The sequence below is a fragment of the Cyprinodon tularosa genome, unplaced genomic scaffold, assembly GCF_016077235.1.
Source record: "Cyprinodon tularosa strain WSP-4 unplaced genomic scaffold, ASM1607723v1 ctg612, whole genome shotgun sequence".
Lineage (NCBI taxonomy): Eukaryota > Metazoa > Chordata > Actinopteri > Cyprinodontiformes > Cyprinodontidae > Cyprinodon > Cyprinodon tularosa.
Window position 1 is genome coordinate 332,349 of NW_024039355.1, and position 19,945 is coordinate 352,293.

The following is a 19,945-nucleotide window of genomic DNA, read 5'->3' on the forward strand; positions in this document are numbered from 1 at the left end:
TTCGTGAGATGCCACTGTGGGTCCTTGGGTAAGATGCTTCATGCTAATGCCTACCTCATTGTGTCTACTTACAAAGTAGACACAATGAAAACAAAACATTAATTATCAAGCCTGTGGTTGTTTAAAAACAAAACGAGACCCGTCCTGTTTTTAAACAACCACAGGCCTGATAATAAACTTTTTGTTTTCCAGTCCTGAAGCCGACATAGGAAAAGGTAGTTGCTGCTGAGTTTCTTTCTTTTAAAAATATAATTTTTTGTTTAGATTTTTAAGGTTGGTTCTAATTTGATCAGAAATGATTATACTGACTCTAACATAATCATCTTTAGTGAAAGCCAACCAGGCCCTACTTTATCATTCTAATTTTCCCACAGATAAGTCGTGTCAAGAAAGTCAGTCTGTCAGCAGCATTTTCTTCATTGCAAGATGCAGAAAGTAATCTAAACGAGAAACTTATCAAGCTTTTCTTGCATAGTTGGAAGTCTATGGAAATGGAAAATAAAATAAAATATATGGTCGATCACTTTACCCTTTACTGACTGCTGCCTCCAGGCGGTTTCAGTCCTGGAGCCCCCCCACCTCAGTCCAAACAGGTTAGCGACTTCTCAAACGACAATTGTTTCATCAATTAAGCACTGGAGAGAAGGAAAGATTTATTTTTGGTGCACCTCCTCCTTGTTTCCCCACAAAAAAAAAAATTCCCTAGTGTCTCTGTCCTCATGGTTCTTGCACACACACACATTGGGGAGCAGGTTGCAGCTCAGGTGAGTTATTAGGGTCAGAGCAGATTATTAGGAGTTTAGAGCAGATGAAAATCCTTTTGTCTTGTTTTCTTCATATTTTAACTCATCATTTCCATCCGGTTGCTGTGATAGGGAGGGGGGTGGGGCTGGGGCTGATGGGAGGGGGTGCAACTCCTCCAGGTCTGAATTTCACAAGGTGTGGTTCTGCTCAGGGAGTATAGGTTTTAAGGGCAGGGAGTAAAAAAAAAAAAAACAATGCTTAGTTTAAGGAAGAGTTTCAATGTTTCAAACGAAAAAATAAATGAATAAATAAAGTTGTTCATCTTTACCATATAATAGAAAAAGCCTTTTTCAAAAAAGGAATATTGTCTCGTCAGTCGCCCCGCTTCATCCTTCAGCCACTTTAAGTCACCTTTCCGTCTCACCACATACTTTTCTCATCAACATACTACTCTCAATTTTATTTTGTTTTTTGTGATTTAATTTTAAGCTAATTCCTCCATTTTAAAAGTAAATTATTTTACTGCCCTAATTACTTTCATTCTGTAATAATTTAATAGTTTTTTTTGTTTAGCTATGAGTTATTAATTTCCTGTAAGAGTTTAGAGTTTTTTTTCTTTAATAGCGACATTGAAATGAAAATTCATTATTACTTAGTATAGTGTCAGTGTAAAATATAATACAGTGTAAATATGTTTAGTATCAGGTTTAAACACTACTTTTTTACTTCTAATTTTAACCCATTTCTCTCTGGAGCTGAGAGTTTCTTTGAACTCTCCTCTCATCTAGCCATCATTTTAAACTCAGTCGGCACATTTATTCATATCTTTGCAAAGAGGGAACAGTTCATCATACAGCCCTAATGGCACAACTTTCTGCCCTGTTGTGCTAGAGCAGCGTTCGTCCCCCCTTACTTACAACAATGGAAAAATAGTCAGAGTCAAAACAAATTACAGACACTTTGGTTAAACAGTAACATGTTATGAATAAACCTTGAGAAAGAATTTGATTTGTTAAGGGAAGAAGCTATGTCTGGTCTACAAACACCATCCTGCAGAGAATGGTGTGGCCTTGCAGGTGAAACAGACTGAGTGAAAACTTTTATAGAGAGTAAATAGGATAAATTAATATATAATAGAAGAGAAATCTAAATTTTTCGACGACAACTGTAACAAAGACCGAATGAGTATCATTATCTACAGACTAAAGATAGGTAGATTTCCAGTTTAATTTCCACCTGGACTCTCTGCTACTGCTGTCCATGCTGCTGAACAGTAAATTCCCTAGTCGGACGAAATAAAAAAAAACACTAACTTGATAGAATGAACAGAGGGAAGAGGAGGAAAAAAGACAGTTTAATGCTTGGGGCATTCTTCCAAAAAATTACGAGCAACAAATTTGGTAACTTTCATTTGTGTTGTTTAAGACTTTGGTGACAATATATAAAAGCAATGATTGCTCTGAGTTCAACCATCTTCATCAGTGAGGAGCACTGCATGAAAAGTGAGATTTTCGTCCCCGTAAACCCCCGTAAACTCCCGCAGATCTGCCTGATTTTCGTCAGTTTCCGACAATTTGCAACCCGTGCTTGTCCGCGTTTGTCGTGCCACAAATTGTCGGAAACGGACAGTGACGTAGGTGGAGAGCGATCAGCTGTACTAATGGCCCTAATTAGCATATGAATGCAGCAAACCCGCGCGGCTGGCCAGGTCTGGCTTGAATAACCTACTCAGTATTGGCTGAAACCACTATTCTCAAACAAGTAAAATCGCTCGTGATTGGCAGCAAAACCACACGTGGCCACGCCAGGCTTTAATTTTCTTACTGAGTATTGGACGGAACCACTTCTTTTTAAACAAGTGAAGTCGCTCGTGATTGGTTGGCATATATATATATTTACATATATATATTTATTCATATATATATATATATATATTTATTCATTCATATATATATATATATTCATATATTTATTCATTCATATATTTATTCATTCATATATTTATTCATTCATATGCTGTGTATTTATGTTATCCTACACTACTACACAATTATTATGCTACCATCAAGGACATGAATGAATTTATACAGGAAATGAAGATTTGCCAGGAAGCTGTTTATGCAAAGAAAGAGCTTTATTAAAACACACACAACTATATACAACGCGTATCCAAACACATGCCTATCTAAAAATTACAACTCCGTGAACGGTCCGTTTGCTTCCTCGGGGTTGGAGGTAACAGGCAGCATTCCCTCCGAGGCAGGTCCGATGTGCAGACGCCTACTGTGCGTGGCCCTGTTCTTCGACATCGCTTCTAACCGGGACTGCAGCTTAACACAGAGTTCAGTGAGATCCGGCCTACGAAATGGCGGCGACCGTACAATCCATCCAGAGACACCGCCGACGACGCCATCTTCTTCGTCGGACATGAGGTCGACGGTGGCGGACTTACAGAGTTCCACTTCCTCATCTGCCAGCACACTCTGCCTCGCCTTCAGCAGCTGAAAAAAAAAAACATGAATCAGCGCACTGCATATGGACACAACACATCTATCAATGCACCCGAAAAATAGTCACCAAATAAAGTCTTACCCTCTTTCGTCTGGCCCTACTCCGAGCAGATAGCCTGGCGGCCTCCGCACGCAGCGTGCTGGCCAGCAGCGTGTATCTGAAGCTCCTGCATACCGTTTCATAATACGTCTTACAGGCAGCTGGAAAACAATTAAATGAGAGTGGTATGAATTAAAAAAATCAAACGCAAGTCACAGTAACAAGGAAGGAGAAAACATTAAAACAAGTCACTTACACACAATGTCGTCTTTATCAACATCGTGCAAATCCGAGCAAATAGGAGGTCACCGCCTCATTGTGAGGCGACTGTAGTCTGTGAAAAAAAAAAATACAGCTATGGTCGGTATCCATCCGTATCCATGTCCTTTTACCGCAAAATGAAAGCATATTCTTTAAACCTTACCCCTGCCGGTTCATAGCGCCTGCAATTAGTCTCCGAGTTGTTAAGACGGCATAATGCTTCCTGTGAATCACAAAAAATACACTTTAGTAAAGCTTTAGGCTAGGCTGCTTTTAGCTTACCTAGCTAGGCTAGGCCCTCTTTAGCTTGCCTAGCTAAGCTAGGCTGCTTTTAGCATAGCTACCAGTAATCGAACATATATTTACCGCTAGCGTGGCGTTGTGCACCCGTCTTCTCTTCCTCGAGTTCGTATATATCCCGCAAAGTTGCTCGACTGCAGATAGGGTGGCCAGATGTCCGGCTTTAGGGCGGACAGTCCGGATTTTCATTGCACTGTCCGGCGTCCGGCGCTGCACCCAGCCGGACGTGTATTTGTCCTCCTTTACCCCCAGATTCCACATACTCCGTCAGCGCTCCGCCCCGCTCACGTACGGAGTACTTGTCTGTCTTCTTCTTCTTCTTGTCGAGTTTTATGGCGGTTGGCAACAAACTGTTAGTAGCATTACCGCCACTTACTGGTATGGAGTGTGGTTCGTGATGGTTTAAATATTGATCCTGATACATTCTACCCTAACTTCTTCTAAACATACATTCACACATTCACACTTAAAAATATAAACATATTTGTGCACAGCTTTGTATATCATTCCTTCACTCACAAACACACTTACTATAATTAAATTCTATGGAATAATTTCGTTTTCTTTAGAAATCGAATAATTATTTGTATGTGTTTACTCCCTAAATTTTTCCTCAGTATATCTAATAAATTAACCTTCTCCTTAATGTCTTCAAACTCTCTTCTCATATATCTTCTCTCTTTTTCATATTTATGACATTCTAATATAACATGTTCTATGGTTTCATATTTATCACAGAAATCACATTTGCCCGTTTTATGTTTTTGTATTTTAAAAAGTGTATGATTAAGTCCTGTATGACCAAATCTTAACCTTGTTATCACTCTTTCATCCTTTCTATTTCTTCTTCCATTTCTTCTTTCTCCTACCATCTTCTGAATTTTATAAAACCATCTTCCTGTTTTATCTTCATCCCACCTTTTTTGCCAAATTTCCATAAGTTTCTCTTTAATAATACTCTTTCCTTCTGATTTACTTATTTTAACTATAAAACTAATAGAATGTTTAATTGCCCTTTTTGCCATTTTATCTGCCCTCTCGTTTCCTTCCACCCCAATATGTGCTGGAACCCACACAAATGTAACTATCAGCCCCATGTTTCGTATTCTGAACAGTGTATGATTTATTTCTAATAAAATGTCCATCCTACTATCTGTATTACTTGTCTGTCATGTAAATCAATGAGAGCTGTTCCACATCCTCCGCTCGTCACCGCCCACGTACGTCTTCTCCGTCCTTCACCGTCAAAATACGGAGCTGAGCTATTTTTTGCTCCCCTCCGGTCCGTCCAGATCAAGACCCGCTATTGCAATCGCACCAAACAGAAAAAAGAATGTAGAGAAGACCCGGTTTGTCAAATTAAATTATAGTAAAAACAGATTGGTATCTAGAAATTAGAGCATAGTTTGTATATATTCCCAAAAACTAAAACAATAAATTTAGATTTTATTTCCTGGCAAAACATTCAATTCGGTTTATCCATTAAAGAAAAAAAAATTTGGAATTTTTAATCAATATTCTAATAATTGTAACAAAGTATTATATCCATAAATGTCGCTATGCAAAATGCTCCCTCCCAATCTCTGCTCTCAAAAATGAACTTTCCCTTTTCAAAAGATGTCTGAGAAAGATGCAGAATTTAAATGCAATTAAATTGTTTGAGTTAATTGAAGAATTTCAGTTGGTAGTCCCCACTGATTAATTTACTTTAACTACTATTATTATTTTATTTATTTTTATTTATTTTATTTTATTTTATACTTTGTTCCAGCCTGTGCATTTAATTTTATTTTTCAAAAGCAGGAGTTGTGATATTTCTTCTTGTATTGAAATATTTGTTATTGACTTGTTATTTGAGATTGTTATTGTTTTCTTATATATTCAATAAAAAAAAAATAAAAAAAAGTGGAAATCTAAAAAAAAAAATTAACCATTACAGCCAACTGATTCTGATTAAAACAAATTTTTGAAGTAAATTATTTTGTGTATTTTTTTTACATAACATTTGCATACACAGTAATCTAGCGTACTTTAATTAAATAAATCAATTCAAGCTAAAATGTAAGAGTCTATAATTAGGCTATACTGAGCCTGATCTATTTCTACCATCTATTTGGGGGATATTTATTGCCACACTTTGGGCCACTTAAAACCAATTTAGCATGCTGACCTATGTCCTTATGACCACAGTGTACCAATCTTCTGATGGCTACTTCCAACAGGATAATGCGCCATGTTATAAAGTGAATCATCTCAGAATCATTTCTTGAAACTTTTCCACTTAAGTAATTGTGAATTGAGCATATTGACAGACAACATTTTATTTTTTATCTTAAATGCAAATTTAAAAAAAAATAATTACTGCTCTAAATGTATTGCTCTGTCAGCTAAAGATCTGTTTTGGTCTCTATACTTTAATTAAATAAATCAATTCAAGCTAAAATGTAAGAGGCTATACCTGATCTCTTTGTATCAGAGATTTTCTTACCCAGGGTTGCAGGGGGGGGTAAAACCCCCCCTGCAACCCTGGTTTGCATTTGTATAGCTCACAGCATGTTCATTTACATGTTAAAGCCTCCCCTAGAATTCCATGGGGGGGAGGCATGGGGGGAACACTGCCTAAGAAATTCCACGTCAATTTCTGACAATTTACGGGAGTTTTCGTCGAAGCCTGCAAATTGCCGTATACTGCCGCTAACCTGAAGTTCCACGACAATCTACAGTGCCGCATATTGACGAAAATCCCACTTTTCATGCAGTGGAGTGAGGGAGCGAGCGCCTCCCTTCAATTGAAGCACTAACAGGGAGTCTGATGCAACCCTGCAGCCAATGCTAGCAAGCATAGAGATAAACTGTTCTCCTCTGTTTCAGGGGAGATGAGCTGGACAAGAGCAACGCTTACCCTAATCCTACTTAAATTATAATCAAGATGTAAAAAATGATCATTTATTTTTTTTAATCTGTTGTTTTAATATAGGGCCAAACTGCATTTAATTTATTTAAACTAAGCTGAATACTTGATGAATGACCTGCAGCGTTAAATGTCTAGTGTAGTTTGAGTGTGTACACGTTTTAATCAGATTTTATCATCATTAAAATTAAAAACTTAATTTTAAACAACAAAATTGTGGCTAGTGAAAATGTTAAGTGGCCAGTAACCTTGTAAAACCATTAGCCACCGTGGCCAATGAACAAAAAAAGCTAATGTTAATGTTGAATTAGATAAAGGCGACATTTACTAGGGATCATGTGTAATTTATAGCAGTAAACTGAATTCTAAGTATAGATTTTGTCAATAAGTTGCAACTAAATTCATTAGCACCCTTCCTATCTGATGTAAATCTCTAAAATCAAAAACAGCACAGAGTGATTTACAATCTAAATTCAGTCGGTAGGATCATCTGGCTCACGGTCCAGCCACAATATATGGTGGTAATGTATCCTAATTTTTGCCAACACTCACCATGGATCCCAAGAAGTAGTCATTGTTTTCTGACCAGTGGAACTGCTGACTGAGTAGAATCAGTGCCCAGGTTTGAGTGAGCCTGGCTGTTAGGCTGGTGGGTTAATGTTTTATTGCTTTTGGGATACTGAGTTGCAGCTTAATATGGCCCAGATATCTGCCTTAATCCCTTATATTAGTTTAATGAAATATTGACCACGATTGATACACATCATGTTGGTGTAACAGCACTCTGTCCATGGTGCTGATATCCTGCAGAGGCTGCACTTCCAACCTTGAGCCTCCATCATCCCTCCTGTATGACCCAAACCTTCTTATAAAGAGTTCAGTGTTGCAGCAAACACTCTGGTGTCTGCTTTATTCTCAGCTGCACAAACAATCAGACTGAATCCTAACAAACCATAGAGGAGGAAGAGTGTGTGAGGCCCTCTAGTGGATGTTGTGGAGTATTGCAGGTTCTTGTACAGAGTTCTGGTGTTTCCTGTCACTGTGGGCCTCACAGCACAGTAGTAAACAGCAGAGTCTGTCGCTGCAGCAGAGGAGATCAGCAGGCTTACATCAGTTCCCTTCACCTGAATGTTCAGTCCAGGGATTCGCTCATTTTGTTTATTTCCTGATCCTAAATGATAGATCAGAAACTCTGGAGGTTTTCCTGGATATTGTCGATACCAGTAAAACTGATCACTTCCACTTGGTTCTTTAGAGAATCTGTAAGACAGAGTAACAGAGCTGCCCTCTTTGGTGAAGGTTTCATCCGCCAGTGGAGTGAGATCTTGAGAACTGACACCTAAAGGAGGAAAACTTAGTTACTGACTTCAATCTAAAACTATGTTGTCATTCATAGTAATACATCTTTAGAAAAGGATTTGTAATTAAGATTTAATCTGACCTGTTAGCAGTGAAGCAATGAGCAGAGAAAGTCCATAATAGTCCATGATGATCAGAGTTAATGTTTGAACTGTGTTGAATGTGGAAGTTTGTGTCTCTTCTATAGTTCAGTAACAGCTCAGCTCCTCCCTGAAGCTCTCAGCTGCTCTTCCTCCTCTGTACAAAGTTAAACATGATGAAGCGAATTAGGTACAAACTCTGGAATTTAAAGAGTAAATAAAAAACAAGCTGACATAATTATGAAAAATTAAGCAGATTAAATATGATCCTTTATCAGATTTTTCAAACTTGAAGTAATACTTATAAATCAAGCGTGTTTGAGGTCAAATATACAATGTACTATTCTACGTAGCAACTTGTAAAAACAATGTCATTGCAGAGTCGCCTATTTCCAGTCCAATATTTAGGTATAATGTTTACTCCATGTGTGTTTGACCTCCTGATGACAAAAAAACAATCAAATGTTTCTGGTGTCGAATGCAGGCTGTAGATTTGTGTCACTGGTGCATTTTTGAAAAGAAGAAGTTCATTTTCTTTGTTTTTTTTTTTTCTTCAACATTAATGAATCTAATAATATTTCTGACATTCAAGTAAAAATTAAAGTGCAGGTAAACTTTTCCTAAAAGTACAATTTTTATGCAGCTTTGTGTGACATATGTTTCAACTTTTTAATGCTGGTGTTTTCATTTATTCTTTATGATTTTCTGAGCAGAACCACATCCAAATGGGAATTTTTATTTTTCAACTAGGGAGAAAAAATAATTGGGTGTTGTCTATTATTATGGTAGCTGGAGGAAAAGCAAAAGTGAGCTGGTTGTGGAGAACTTCAACAGCTAAGGAAGTGGGTCATTTGCTGTTAAAGGAAAAATCCGGTCATATTCAGAATTTAAATTTCTGAAAGTTCTTTAGATATGAAATTTTTACATGCTATTCAATAAATGATCAGTGTTTTTAATTCAGAGTATTTTTCATCTGAATGTGCTTTACTGGAGGCATCCATGTTTGTCAAAGAACACTACTGCCACCTACTGGTTAGTGACATTGTCACGGTGCGGTATCGGCTGTTGATCAAGTCCCAGTGCTGTATCTGGTGTTTGTCACAAAGCGCTATTATCCAAGTCATCTTGAAAACATTCTTCTTCCAAATGTTGGCTACATATTACGGGTTTTTTCTCTGGCCAGAAGTTCGATGGCAAATCCTCCCTCTTCAAGTTGGCGATCAAACGACCAACCCGTCCGTGGAGGATCAGGAATCAGAAAGGTGGAATAACTCTTAATAACTTCAATAATTGTTGTTGATTGCAGATGTGTCTAGTAGTTCCCATTGATTTAGCTTGTAAAGCGGGGAGAATGGTGCTAGGCTTACCGCACCGCGACGTCACTGCTGGAAGATGGCAGGAGGGAGGGGCTACTATATTTGAAAAATATAGAAGTCAGGATACATATATACTCTGAAAATAGATTTGATTAGTATTTTAAGCAGAGCCCTGTCAAAAGAAGAAACATGTCTGTGTTTTATCTGTCTCTTCAGTCTCTTGGATTCTGATTCCCAAGTCAAATGTAGACTTTGATTTTATTGAAAATTGCGATTTTGGAGCAGTGGCTACAGAATAATCCTGTTTTTTCTTCTACTGAACCCAGGTAACAAACTTCTGATGTTGTCTCTGGTTCAGGAGAGGCTCCGCCGCCACAGTAGTCACACTTCATCGGAAAGCTGAATCATACGGTGGCGTCGGGTGTAGGAGTTTGCCCAGAAATGGAAGGATTGACAGTTCAAGCCTCAGCTCTAGCTTTCAGTATATAGCAGCCTAGCTTCTGTGACCCACAGGGCAGCTGATGCTACAGTGTAGCTTGCCATCAGGCTGGGCTTGTTTTAGAGAATATGTGAATGACTGAATGTAGTGTAAAGCGCTGTATTAGTACAGGCCATTTACCATACATTTGCAATGATACATGTATGGTATTATTGTACAGAGAGCTGCTGATTCAAATCATGAAATGTTTATTCTTGCTGATGTGAAGATTACTGTACGACGAAGGCCACATGAAGCAACACAATCACTGTATGCAATCTTGCTCAAATAGTGAATTTACTAACTACGTAAGTTCAAGACCAACAGACACGGGGTGACAACATCTATATGTATAGATTACAGATATTACAATATATTATAAGTTGCATATTATATAGATATTACAAATTGTAGAGAAATATGTTATTTCAGAACCAGTTGGCTTTAGTGAACACAACATGATTGCTCGGCCAAAAAATGTTTTATTCATGTCATGGATTTGCATTGTGATCCAGATGAAGCTAACCCCTTACATAGATTACAGGCATGTCTAAAGACATAAAAACCTGGATGACTCTTAACTTTCTCCTTCTGAATGCAGACAAAACAGAAGTTATAGTCTTTGGACCAGAGTCTCTGAAAAAGAAGCTGATTAGCCAGTCACTTCATTTGGATGGGATTAAACTGATTTCAGATAATAAAGTAAAAAATCTTGGTGTTATTTTTGATCAGGACCTGTCATTTAAATCCCATATCAAAGAGGTTTCTAGAATTTCCTTCTTTCATCTGAGGAACATTGCAAAAATTAGAAATATCCTGTCCAGGGGTGATGCTGAGAAACTAGTCCATGCATTTGTTACTTCAAGGCTGGACTATTGTAATTCTTTACTATCAGGAAGTCCACAAACTGTAGTTAAAAGCCTTCAGCTGATCCAAAATGCTGCAGCCAGAGTTCTAATGAAAATGAAAAAGAGAGATCATATCTCTCCTATCCTGGCTTCTCTTCATTGGCTTCCTGTTAAATCCAGAATAGAATTTAAAATCCTCCTTCTCACATATAAAGCCTTAAATGGCCAAGCTCCATCTGATATCAGAGATCTGATTGTTCCTTATGTTCCTAACAGAGCACTTCGCTCTCAATCTACAGGTTTACTAGTGGTTCCTAGAATTTCTAAAAGTAGAATGGGAGGCAGATCTTTTAGTTATCAGGCTCCTCTCCTGTGGAACCAACTACCAGTTTTAGTCCGTGAGGCAGACACCCTGTCTACTTTTAAGGCTAGGCTTAAAACTTTCCTTTTTGATAAAGCTTCTAGTTAGAGTGGCTCAGGTTATCCTGAGCTATCTCTATAGTTCTGCTGCTATAGGCTTAGACTGCTGGAGGACATAAGGACCCCTTTTTCATCATTCTGCTCCATTCTCTCTCTGTTCTCCTATTCTGCAGAATCTGTTAGTTCAATCTCTAACGTTCTGCTCTCTCTGCTTTTTCTCATAGTAGCTTCATCTGGTCTGTTCCTGTTTGGCTGTGACTCCATCCTGGAGAGAAATATCAGCTGTGCTGCTGCCATCAACACCTTTGTTTCTAGATGCTGGAGATGGGCCTGTTTTCCAATGTGGTCCTGTTTCTCTGACTGTGACTGAGTGGATGTGCTCTCTTCATCCTCTGGCATGGGAGCTGGCTCAGAGTTCGTCTGCCTGGCTGTGTGTTTCCTGGACGGGGCCGCCTTTTACAGCTGCTTTTTGTATCTCTGCTTCTGTCTCCTTGAACCCCAGTCGCCTCAGCAGATGGCCGCTCACACTGAGCCTGGTTCTGCTGGAGGTTTCTTCCTGTTCAAAGGGAGTTTTTCCTCTCCACTGTCGCTACAAGCATGCTTAGTGTGAGGGATTGCTGAAGAGTCAATGAGTCGATGCAATCAACTGGTTTTCCTTAGATAGAAAACTTTGTATCAATTTGACTGGATGATCTGGTTGAACTGTAAAGTGCCTTGAGATGACATGTGTTGTGAATTTGTGCGCTATAGAAATAAACTGAATTGAATTGAATAGAGTTTAATTGATTTGGTTGAAAACATTCCAATTTCTCTAAATTAGTGAAAAGCTAATTTGATCACATCCCAAATTCTTTAAGATCTTAAACATCTTTTCAACCATGTTACCCCTTGCTCTTTGTAAATAGTAGTTTAGTTTAGTTGAGTTTTACAAGTCTTAGTTAAGAGTTTTTTTGTTAATAAACTCATATTTTGAACAGAAGTTGTGGTGAATTTATTCCATGTACGTGCAGAATTAACTGTTTGACCATGATTAGAGCTCGAATCACTCTTTCATTTATTGTTCTAACACACAGCCAATAGGGCATGTGCTCATAAACAATATACTTTATGACAGTCTGAATAATATCTGATTACATAAACATATTTGCCACCCCTGCCGGGGAGGGAAATACATATCTTAAAGTATTACAACATAATATGGCATCCCAGCTGGCTGGGCATTGAATATTACAATTATTCACAACAAAGGGATAGTATGGGGGGGGGAACAAACAATTCTGCAGATTGCCAAGAATACAAATCACTCAGAATAAAGTAAGCAAAATGAAAAGTCGAAAGAGCAAAGGATACGATTAAATGAAACTTAAAGAATATGGTAATAACAGTTAACAGACATGGAGGCTAATAAATGAAATTATAGGCCTAAGGAAATTGAATAAAATACCTTCCTTTATTGAGGTGGAGAGATCATTTATTACCAAACCTTTGGATATTGCAAACTACGTCAAAACTTACTGTGTGGACAAAGTGAACACTATCCGAAATAAGATGCCCCCACTTAGTAGTAACAAATCAAATACCATCATAAATAATGTATGATAAGAAGTGTTCATTTTCTTTCAAACCAGTTGAGCAGAATTACATTTTAAAGACATTGAAAAATATCAATTGTAATAAACCTTCTGGAATTCATAATATGGATGGAAAGCTTTTAAAGACCGCAGCACATTTAATAACCCAGCCTCTAAGCAATATTGTTAACTTGTGAACAAGATTCATAAAAAAAAACATTATACAAGTTTTTAGTCTTTTGAAAAACACATTAAGAATTACTTTGAAATTAATCATCTTTATTCTGACATTCAGCAGGCCTATTAAAATAAACATTGTACCAGTACAGCTCTCACAGCTTTTACTGATGACTGATTGCGCAGAATAGATAGTAAACATTTTGTAGGTATCGCATTTCTGGACTTTAATGCAGCATTTAATCTTGTTGATCATTCATTCTTACTTGAGAAGTTATCCTGAGCTATCTCTGTAGTTATACCGCTATGGGCTTAGACTTCTGGAGGACATACATGTAGGGACCCCTATTTCATCATTCTGCTTCATTCTATCTCTATTCTCCCACTCTGCAGACTCTGTTAATTTCTAAAATGATGCTCTCTTTGGTTTTTCTCAAAGTAGGTTCACCTCATCTGTTCCTGTTTGACGCCATCCTGGAGAGAAATATCAGCTGTGCTGCTGCCATCAACACCTTTGTTTCTAGATGTTGGAGCTTGGCCTGTTTTTCAGTGTAGTCCTGTTTCTCTATGACTGTATGACTGGATGTGCTCTCTTCATCCTCTGACATGGGAGCTGGCTCGGAGCTCGTCTGCCTGGCTGTGTGTTTCCTGGACGGGGCCGCCTTTTACAGCTGCTTTTTGTATCTCTGCTTCTGTCTCCTTGAACCCCAGTCGCCTCAGCAGATGGCCGCTCACACTGAGCCTGGTTCTGCTGGAGGTTTCTTCCTGTTCAAAGGGAGTTTTTCCTCTCCACTGTCGCTACAAGCATGCTTAGTGTGAGGGATTGCTGAAGAGTCAATGAGTCGATGCAATCAACTGGTTTTCCTTAGATAGAAAACTTTGTATCAATTTGACTGGATGATCTGGTTGAACTGTAAAGTGCCTTGAGATGACATGTGTTGTAAATTTGTGCGCTATAGAAATAAACTGAATTGAATTGAATAGAGTTTAATTGATTTGGTTGAAAACATTCCAATTTCTCTAAATTAGTGAAAAGCTAATTTGATCACATCCCAAATTCTTTAAGATCTTAAACATCTTTTCAACCATGTTACCCCTTGCTCTTTGTAAATAGTAGTTTAGTTTAGTTGAGTTTTACAAGTCTTAGTTAAGAGTTTTTTTGTTAATAAACTCATATTTTGAACAGAAGTTGTGGTGAATTTATTCCATGTACGTGCAGAATTAACTGTTTGACCATGATTAGAGCTCGAATCACTCTTTCATTTATTGTTCTAACACACAGCCAATAGGGCATGTGCTCATAAACAATATACTTTATGACAGTCTGAATAATATCTGATTACATAAACATATTTGCCACCCCTGCCGGGGAGGGAAATACATATCTTAAAGTATTACAACATAATATGGCATCCCAGCTGGCTGGGCATTGAATATTACAATTATTCACAACAAAGGGATAGTATGGGGGGGGGAACAAACAATTCTGCAGATTGCCAAGAATACAAATCACTCAGAATAAAGTAAGCAAAATGAAAAGTCGAAAGAGCAAAGGATATGATTAAATGAAACTTAAAGAATATGGTAATAACAGTTAACAGACATGGAGGCTAATAAATGAAATTATAGGCCTAAGGAAATTGAATAAAATACCTTCCTTTATTGAGGTGGAGAGATCATTTATTACCAAACCTTTGGATATTGCAAACTACGTCAAAACTTACTGTGTGGACAAAGTGAACACTATCCGAAATAAGATGCCCCCACTTAGTAGTAACAAATCAAATACCATCATAAATAATGTATGATAAGAAGTGTTCATTTTCTTTCAAACCAGTTGAGCAGAATTACATTTTAAAGACATTGAAAAATATCAATTGTAATAAACCTTCTGGAATTCATAATATGGATGGAAAGCTTTTAAAGACCGCAGCACATTTAATAACCCAGCCTCTAAGCAATATTGTTAACTTGTGAACAAGATTCATAAAAAAAAACATTATACAAGTTTTTAGTCTTTTGAAAAACACATTAAGAATTACTTTGAAATTAATCATCTTTATTCTGACATTCAGCAGGCCTATTAAAATAAACATTGTACCAGTACAGCTCTCACAGCTTTTACTGATGACTGATTGCGCAGAATAGATAGTAAACATTTTGTAGGTATCGCATTTCTGGACTTTAATGCAGCATTTAATCTTGTTGATCATTCATTCTTACTTGAGAAGTTATCCTGAGCTATCTCTGTAGTTATACCGCTATGGGCTTAGACTTCTGGAGGACATACATGTAGGGACCCCTATTTCATCATTCTGCTTCATTCTATCTCTATTCTCCCACTCTGCAGACTCTGTTAATTTCTAAAATGATGCTCTCTTTGGTTTTTCTCAAAGTAGGTTCACCTCATCTGTTCCTGTTTGACGCCATCCTGGAGAGAAATATCAGCTGTGCTGCTGCCATCAACACCTTTGTTTCTAGATGTTGGAGCTTGGCCTGTTTTTCAGTGTAGTCCTGTTTCTCTATGACTGTATGACTGGATGTGCTCTCTTCATCCTCTGACATGGGAGCTGGCTCGGAGCTCGTCTGCCTGGCTGTGTGTTTCCTGGACGGGGCCGCCTGTGGAGCTGGTTGACAGTTGCCTTTTGTATCTCTGCTTCTCTCTCTGTCACACTGAGCCTGGTTCTGCTGGAGGTTTCTTCCTGTTCAAAGGGAGTTTTTACTCTCCACTGTCGCTACAAGCATGCTTAGTGTGAGGGATTGCTGAAGAGTCAATGAGTCGATGCAATCAGCTGGTTTTCCTCAGATAGAAAACTTTGAATCAATCTGACTGGATGATCTGGTTGAACTGGAAAGTGCCTTGAGATGACTTGTGTTGTGAATTGGAGCTATAGAAATAAACTGAATTGAATTGAATCTTCGTATGGATTCAAAGGTCATGCATTATGTTGTATGAGGACTTATTTAGTTAACAGAAAAAAAGCAGCTGTCTTGGTCCCTTGCTTTCCAGTATTTATGTGAATGAGATGTCATATGTGTTGCATAAGGTCTGTATGACTGTCTATGCAGATGACATAACTGTATATGTCTCATCCTCAGATCAGCATGAAGTTAATAATATCTTACAACAAAAACTAGAATTGGTGCATGAGCAGGTACTGTCAAACATGTTAAAACTGAATGTGTTGAAAAAACAGTGTATGATGTTAGCCTCTAAACATGCCATGAGAGATGCACCAATATTCGTTCTAACTATAAACAGCCAACCTGTGGAGCAGGCTATTATACTATTGGGTGTTACTTTAGATCAAACAATGTCCTGGTCTTCACATATTAATAACATTTTAATAATAATAATAATGAATTTTATTTATAACGCACTTTACATTTGACTTCAAATCTCAAAGTGCTACATTTAAAAAAGGGAAATTAAAACAAGTTTAAAAGACCATAACATTAAAAACAGAGTAAAAAGTCAATCATTAAAATCAATACAGTAAAAGGCATATGTAGCCTATTAAAAAAAATCTAAAATCAACAATTGTAGGCATTTCTAAAAAGGAAAGTTTTTAGTCCTTTCTTAAAACAATCCACCGTCTGTGGGGCCCTAAGGTGGTCTGGGAGGGCGAACCACAGACGGGGAGCTGCGGCTTCGAAGGCCCTGTCGCCCATTGTTTTTAGCCGTGTCCTGGGTGGGGCCAGACGGTGCTGTTGGCCTGACCGGGTCCGGGAAGAGGTGTGTGGTGTGAGCAGCTCAGTGAGATACGTGGGGGCCGCACCGTGCACACAGTGATGGGTGTGCAGAAGAATCTTGTACTCTATACGGGCGTGAAGGAGCCAGTGTAAAGTGTGAAGGATGGGAGTGATGTGCTGGTGTTTCCTCACCCTCATCAGGACCCTGGCAGCGCTGTTCTGTACGTACTGGAGCTTCTGAAGGCTCCTGCCAGAGATCCCCATGAGGAGAGCGTTGCAGTAATCCAGCCTGGAGGAGTCGAAGGCGTGGACGAGCTTCTCTGCAGCAGGGAGGGATAGGGAGGGGCGGAGTTTGGAAATATTACGGAGGTGAAAGAAGGACATTTTGCAGATGGAGGTGACATGATTGTCAAAGGAAAGGTGGGGGTCAAGCTTGACCCCAAGGCTTGTAACAGAGGGAGACAAGGGAATGGTAGTACCACAGAATGAAACAGAGGTGAGAGGAAAGGAACAAAGTGGATGAGAAGTACCAGTTTGGATGGCCTCTGTTTTTGAGGCATTAAGCTGCAGGAAGTTTTGACTCATTTTGACAATAATGAGCAGAAATATCTCATTAATTAGGGACAATGCCAATTATATGTCAATTGAAACAAGGAAAATGGTAATAGAGTTTTTAGCTTTATGTCACTTGGACTATTGCTCTATTATCTGGGCAAACGCTGCTGAAAAACAGCTCAGCAGACTCCAGATAGCTCAGAATCGGGCAGTGAGACTGGCTCTGGGATGCACATTTTGAATAGATGCTGTCGTCTTGCATCAGAGACTGTCGTGGCTGAAAGTCAAAGATAGATTGTTTTGCTGTTGTTTGGTATCTTGGCATAAAATCTGGACTTTACACAAACTCCTGAGCCTGTTCTCTTAACTAGAGCCTACTGAGAGCAGACACAGGATTAATACAAGACAAGCTGTTAATCTTTTACTTTGCCTCTTCCAAGAAATAATGCATTAAAAAACACATTCATACATCGCGTCATCTCTCTGTGGAATATATTGTCACAGAATATGAGATTGATACAAAATCATGTCTCTTTTAAATCTTAAGAAATCTATAGTTAATATGGAAATTCTTTTTGGACAACAGGTTGTATGTTTTTGCTTCTGTTTTGTTTGCTTTGATTTCTTAATAATGTTTTTTCTAATTTAAGTTTGTTGTATAAACTAATTGTGATGATTTTTGTTGAAAATGGACCCGGGAAGAGTAGGCTCTACTTTCATGGAGACTAATGGGGATCCTTAAATAAAGTCTTTAGGTTCTAAATTCATTTAAACTCTTATATTGAGTTTAAGTTTAAGTAATAATATTCTTCGGTCTATGATGATCCATGTTGCTGTTGTTCTTCTAATAATTTATTTTCTAATCTAATTATCGTCATTTTTCAGTTTATGGAGCCCTGCGATAGACTGGCGACCTGTCCAGGGTGAATCCTGCCTCTTACCCATTGACAGCTGGAGACAGGCACCAGCACCCCTCGCAACCCCAGCAGGGATAAGCGTGATTTAAAATAGATGGATGGATCAATTTCTGTATTAGATCATTTTTAAACTTAAATTTTTTTAAATGAAGATGAAAAATATTGAAACATTTCTCTTTTTTTAAGAGTAATCCTCATATTTTAAAGGCTTAAAAACGTCCCACAAATGTTTTGAAACAGTTTCAGAATATATAAATCAAAACAATCAATCAATCAATTTCTTTATAGTTAACTACGATTTACATCGAGATTTCAGTTTCAGTAGAAACCGTTCATCACATACATCACATACATTGGCTGGAAGGGGGAAAAACTTAAACTGTGTATTCTTTACCTGTTAAAATTTACCTATAATCATAACAAGTGCTGGTCTTGGTTTAAGATTTTTCTAGATTCAATCCAAGCTAAACTCATTTTTATCAGCTTTCTGTTTTTGAAATCATTACCCTCCATCTCTGTGGTAAAAGTTTTATCCCAACAAAAGTTGACTAAATCGTGACACGCCAAGTAGAGTGGCGGTGAGGCCCTCTAGTGGATGTTGCTGAATATAGTGAAGTCTTTGCGCTGCAGGTTCTTGTACAGAGTTCTGGTGTTTCCTGTCTCTGTGGGCTGCAGAGCACAGTAGTACACAGCAGAGTCTGACAGATGGAGATCCTGGATCGTCAGATTAAAGGATTTCTTGTTACTATTGAGGTCGGCATCAAATCTGTCCTTAAAATCCGGAGCATTATCTTCTATAGTTGACCGACGCTTCAGCATGTACTGTGGGAAACTATCTTCTTCCTTTTTGTACCAGAACAAGGTGGGGGATGAATAAGTAGTCTGGTATTCACATCCCAGAGTCACAGATTCTCCTTGAGCAGCAGCAACATGTCCTTCTGTCTGCGTCACTGAGTCTCCTTTACACTCTGAGGAAGAACAGAACATGCAGAGGAAGAGATGAATCAATAAAGATGATTGATTAAAGGAGAACAATCAGCAGCTTTAAAGACTTCTATTCCATGTAGAATAGATGTCATTTTCTCTGATCATTGTCACTTTGAACCATATCAGGTGTTTCTACAAGGTAACAAATGGCAGCAGAAATGATCTGCTCTGATTTTCTGTAGAATGAACATTAAAGCTCTTCATGTAGAGCTCAGTAATGTGTTCAAGTGTTTGAAGAGGAAACATGTTGAGCTTTCTATCTTACCAAAGAAAAGAGCAGCTAGAATAATCCACAGCCAATGTTCCATCTGTCCAACAAGGTTTAAATCAGCAGGAGAAACTAGCTGATGTTCAACATTCAGTCTGACTATTGTTCTCTTCACAGCAACACTTATTATTGACACAATGCTGGAACACAGAGCACAAGGAGAGCTCCGCCTACTGGATGATGGCGCCCTCTGGTGTTGAAAAGCAGAAAAAAGAACACATTTTTACAAGAGAATTTAAAAAGGTGGAAAGAGGTAAAATGTAGATATAGATCAGACAATGATACCACCGCCGGACTCAGACATTGGTACAAAGCAGGTGCATCTATGGATAATCAATGCATTCATGCTATTTTGAGGCCACCTACATGAAGGGACGAGAAGACCAACAGCCAATCAATCAAACGATCCCCTGTGGTGGAGCCCCTTTGTGCTGAGTTTCAGTCATTCACGCATCACAGCCACAAGGCAACAAGGTGTCTAAGGGAGAGAGCTTGTTCATCCTATTAGGG

General features: G+C 38.3%; 1 gene segment (V, D, J or C); it reads right to left on the reverse strand.

Moving 5' to 3' along the window:
• Window positions 1-18,449: 18,449 nt before the first annotated feature.
• Window positions 18,450-19,576, reverse strand: LOC119798173. The segment is given in 2 exon segments: window positions 18,450-19,148; window positions 19,433-19,576. Coding segments are annotated over 2 exon segments (423 nt in total).
• Between the last annotated feature and the right edge of the window lie 369 nt (window positions 19,577-19,945).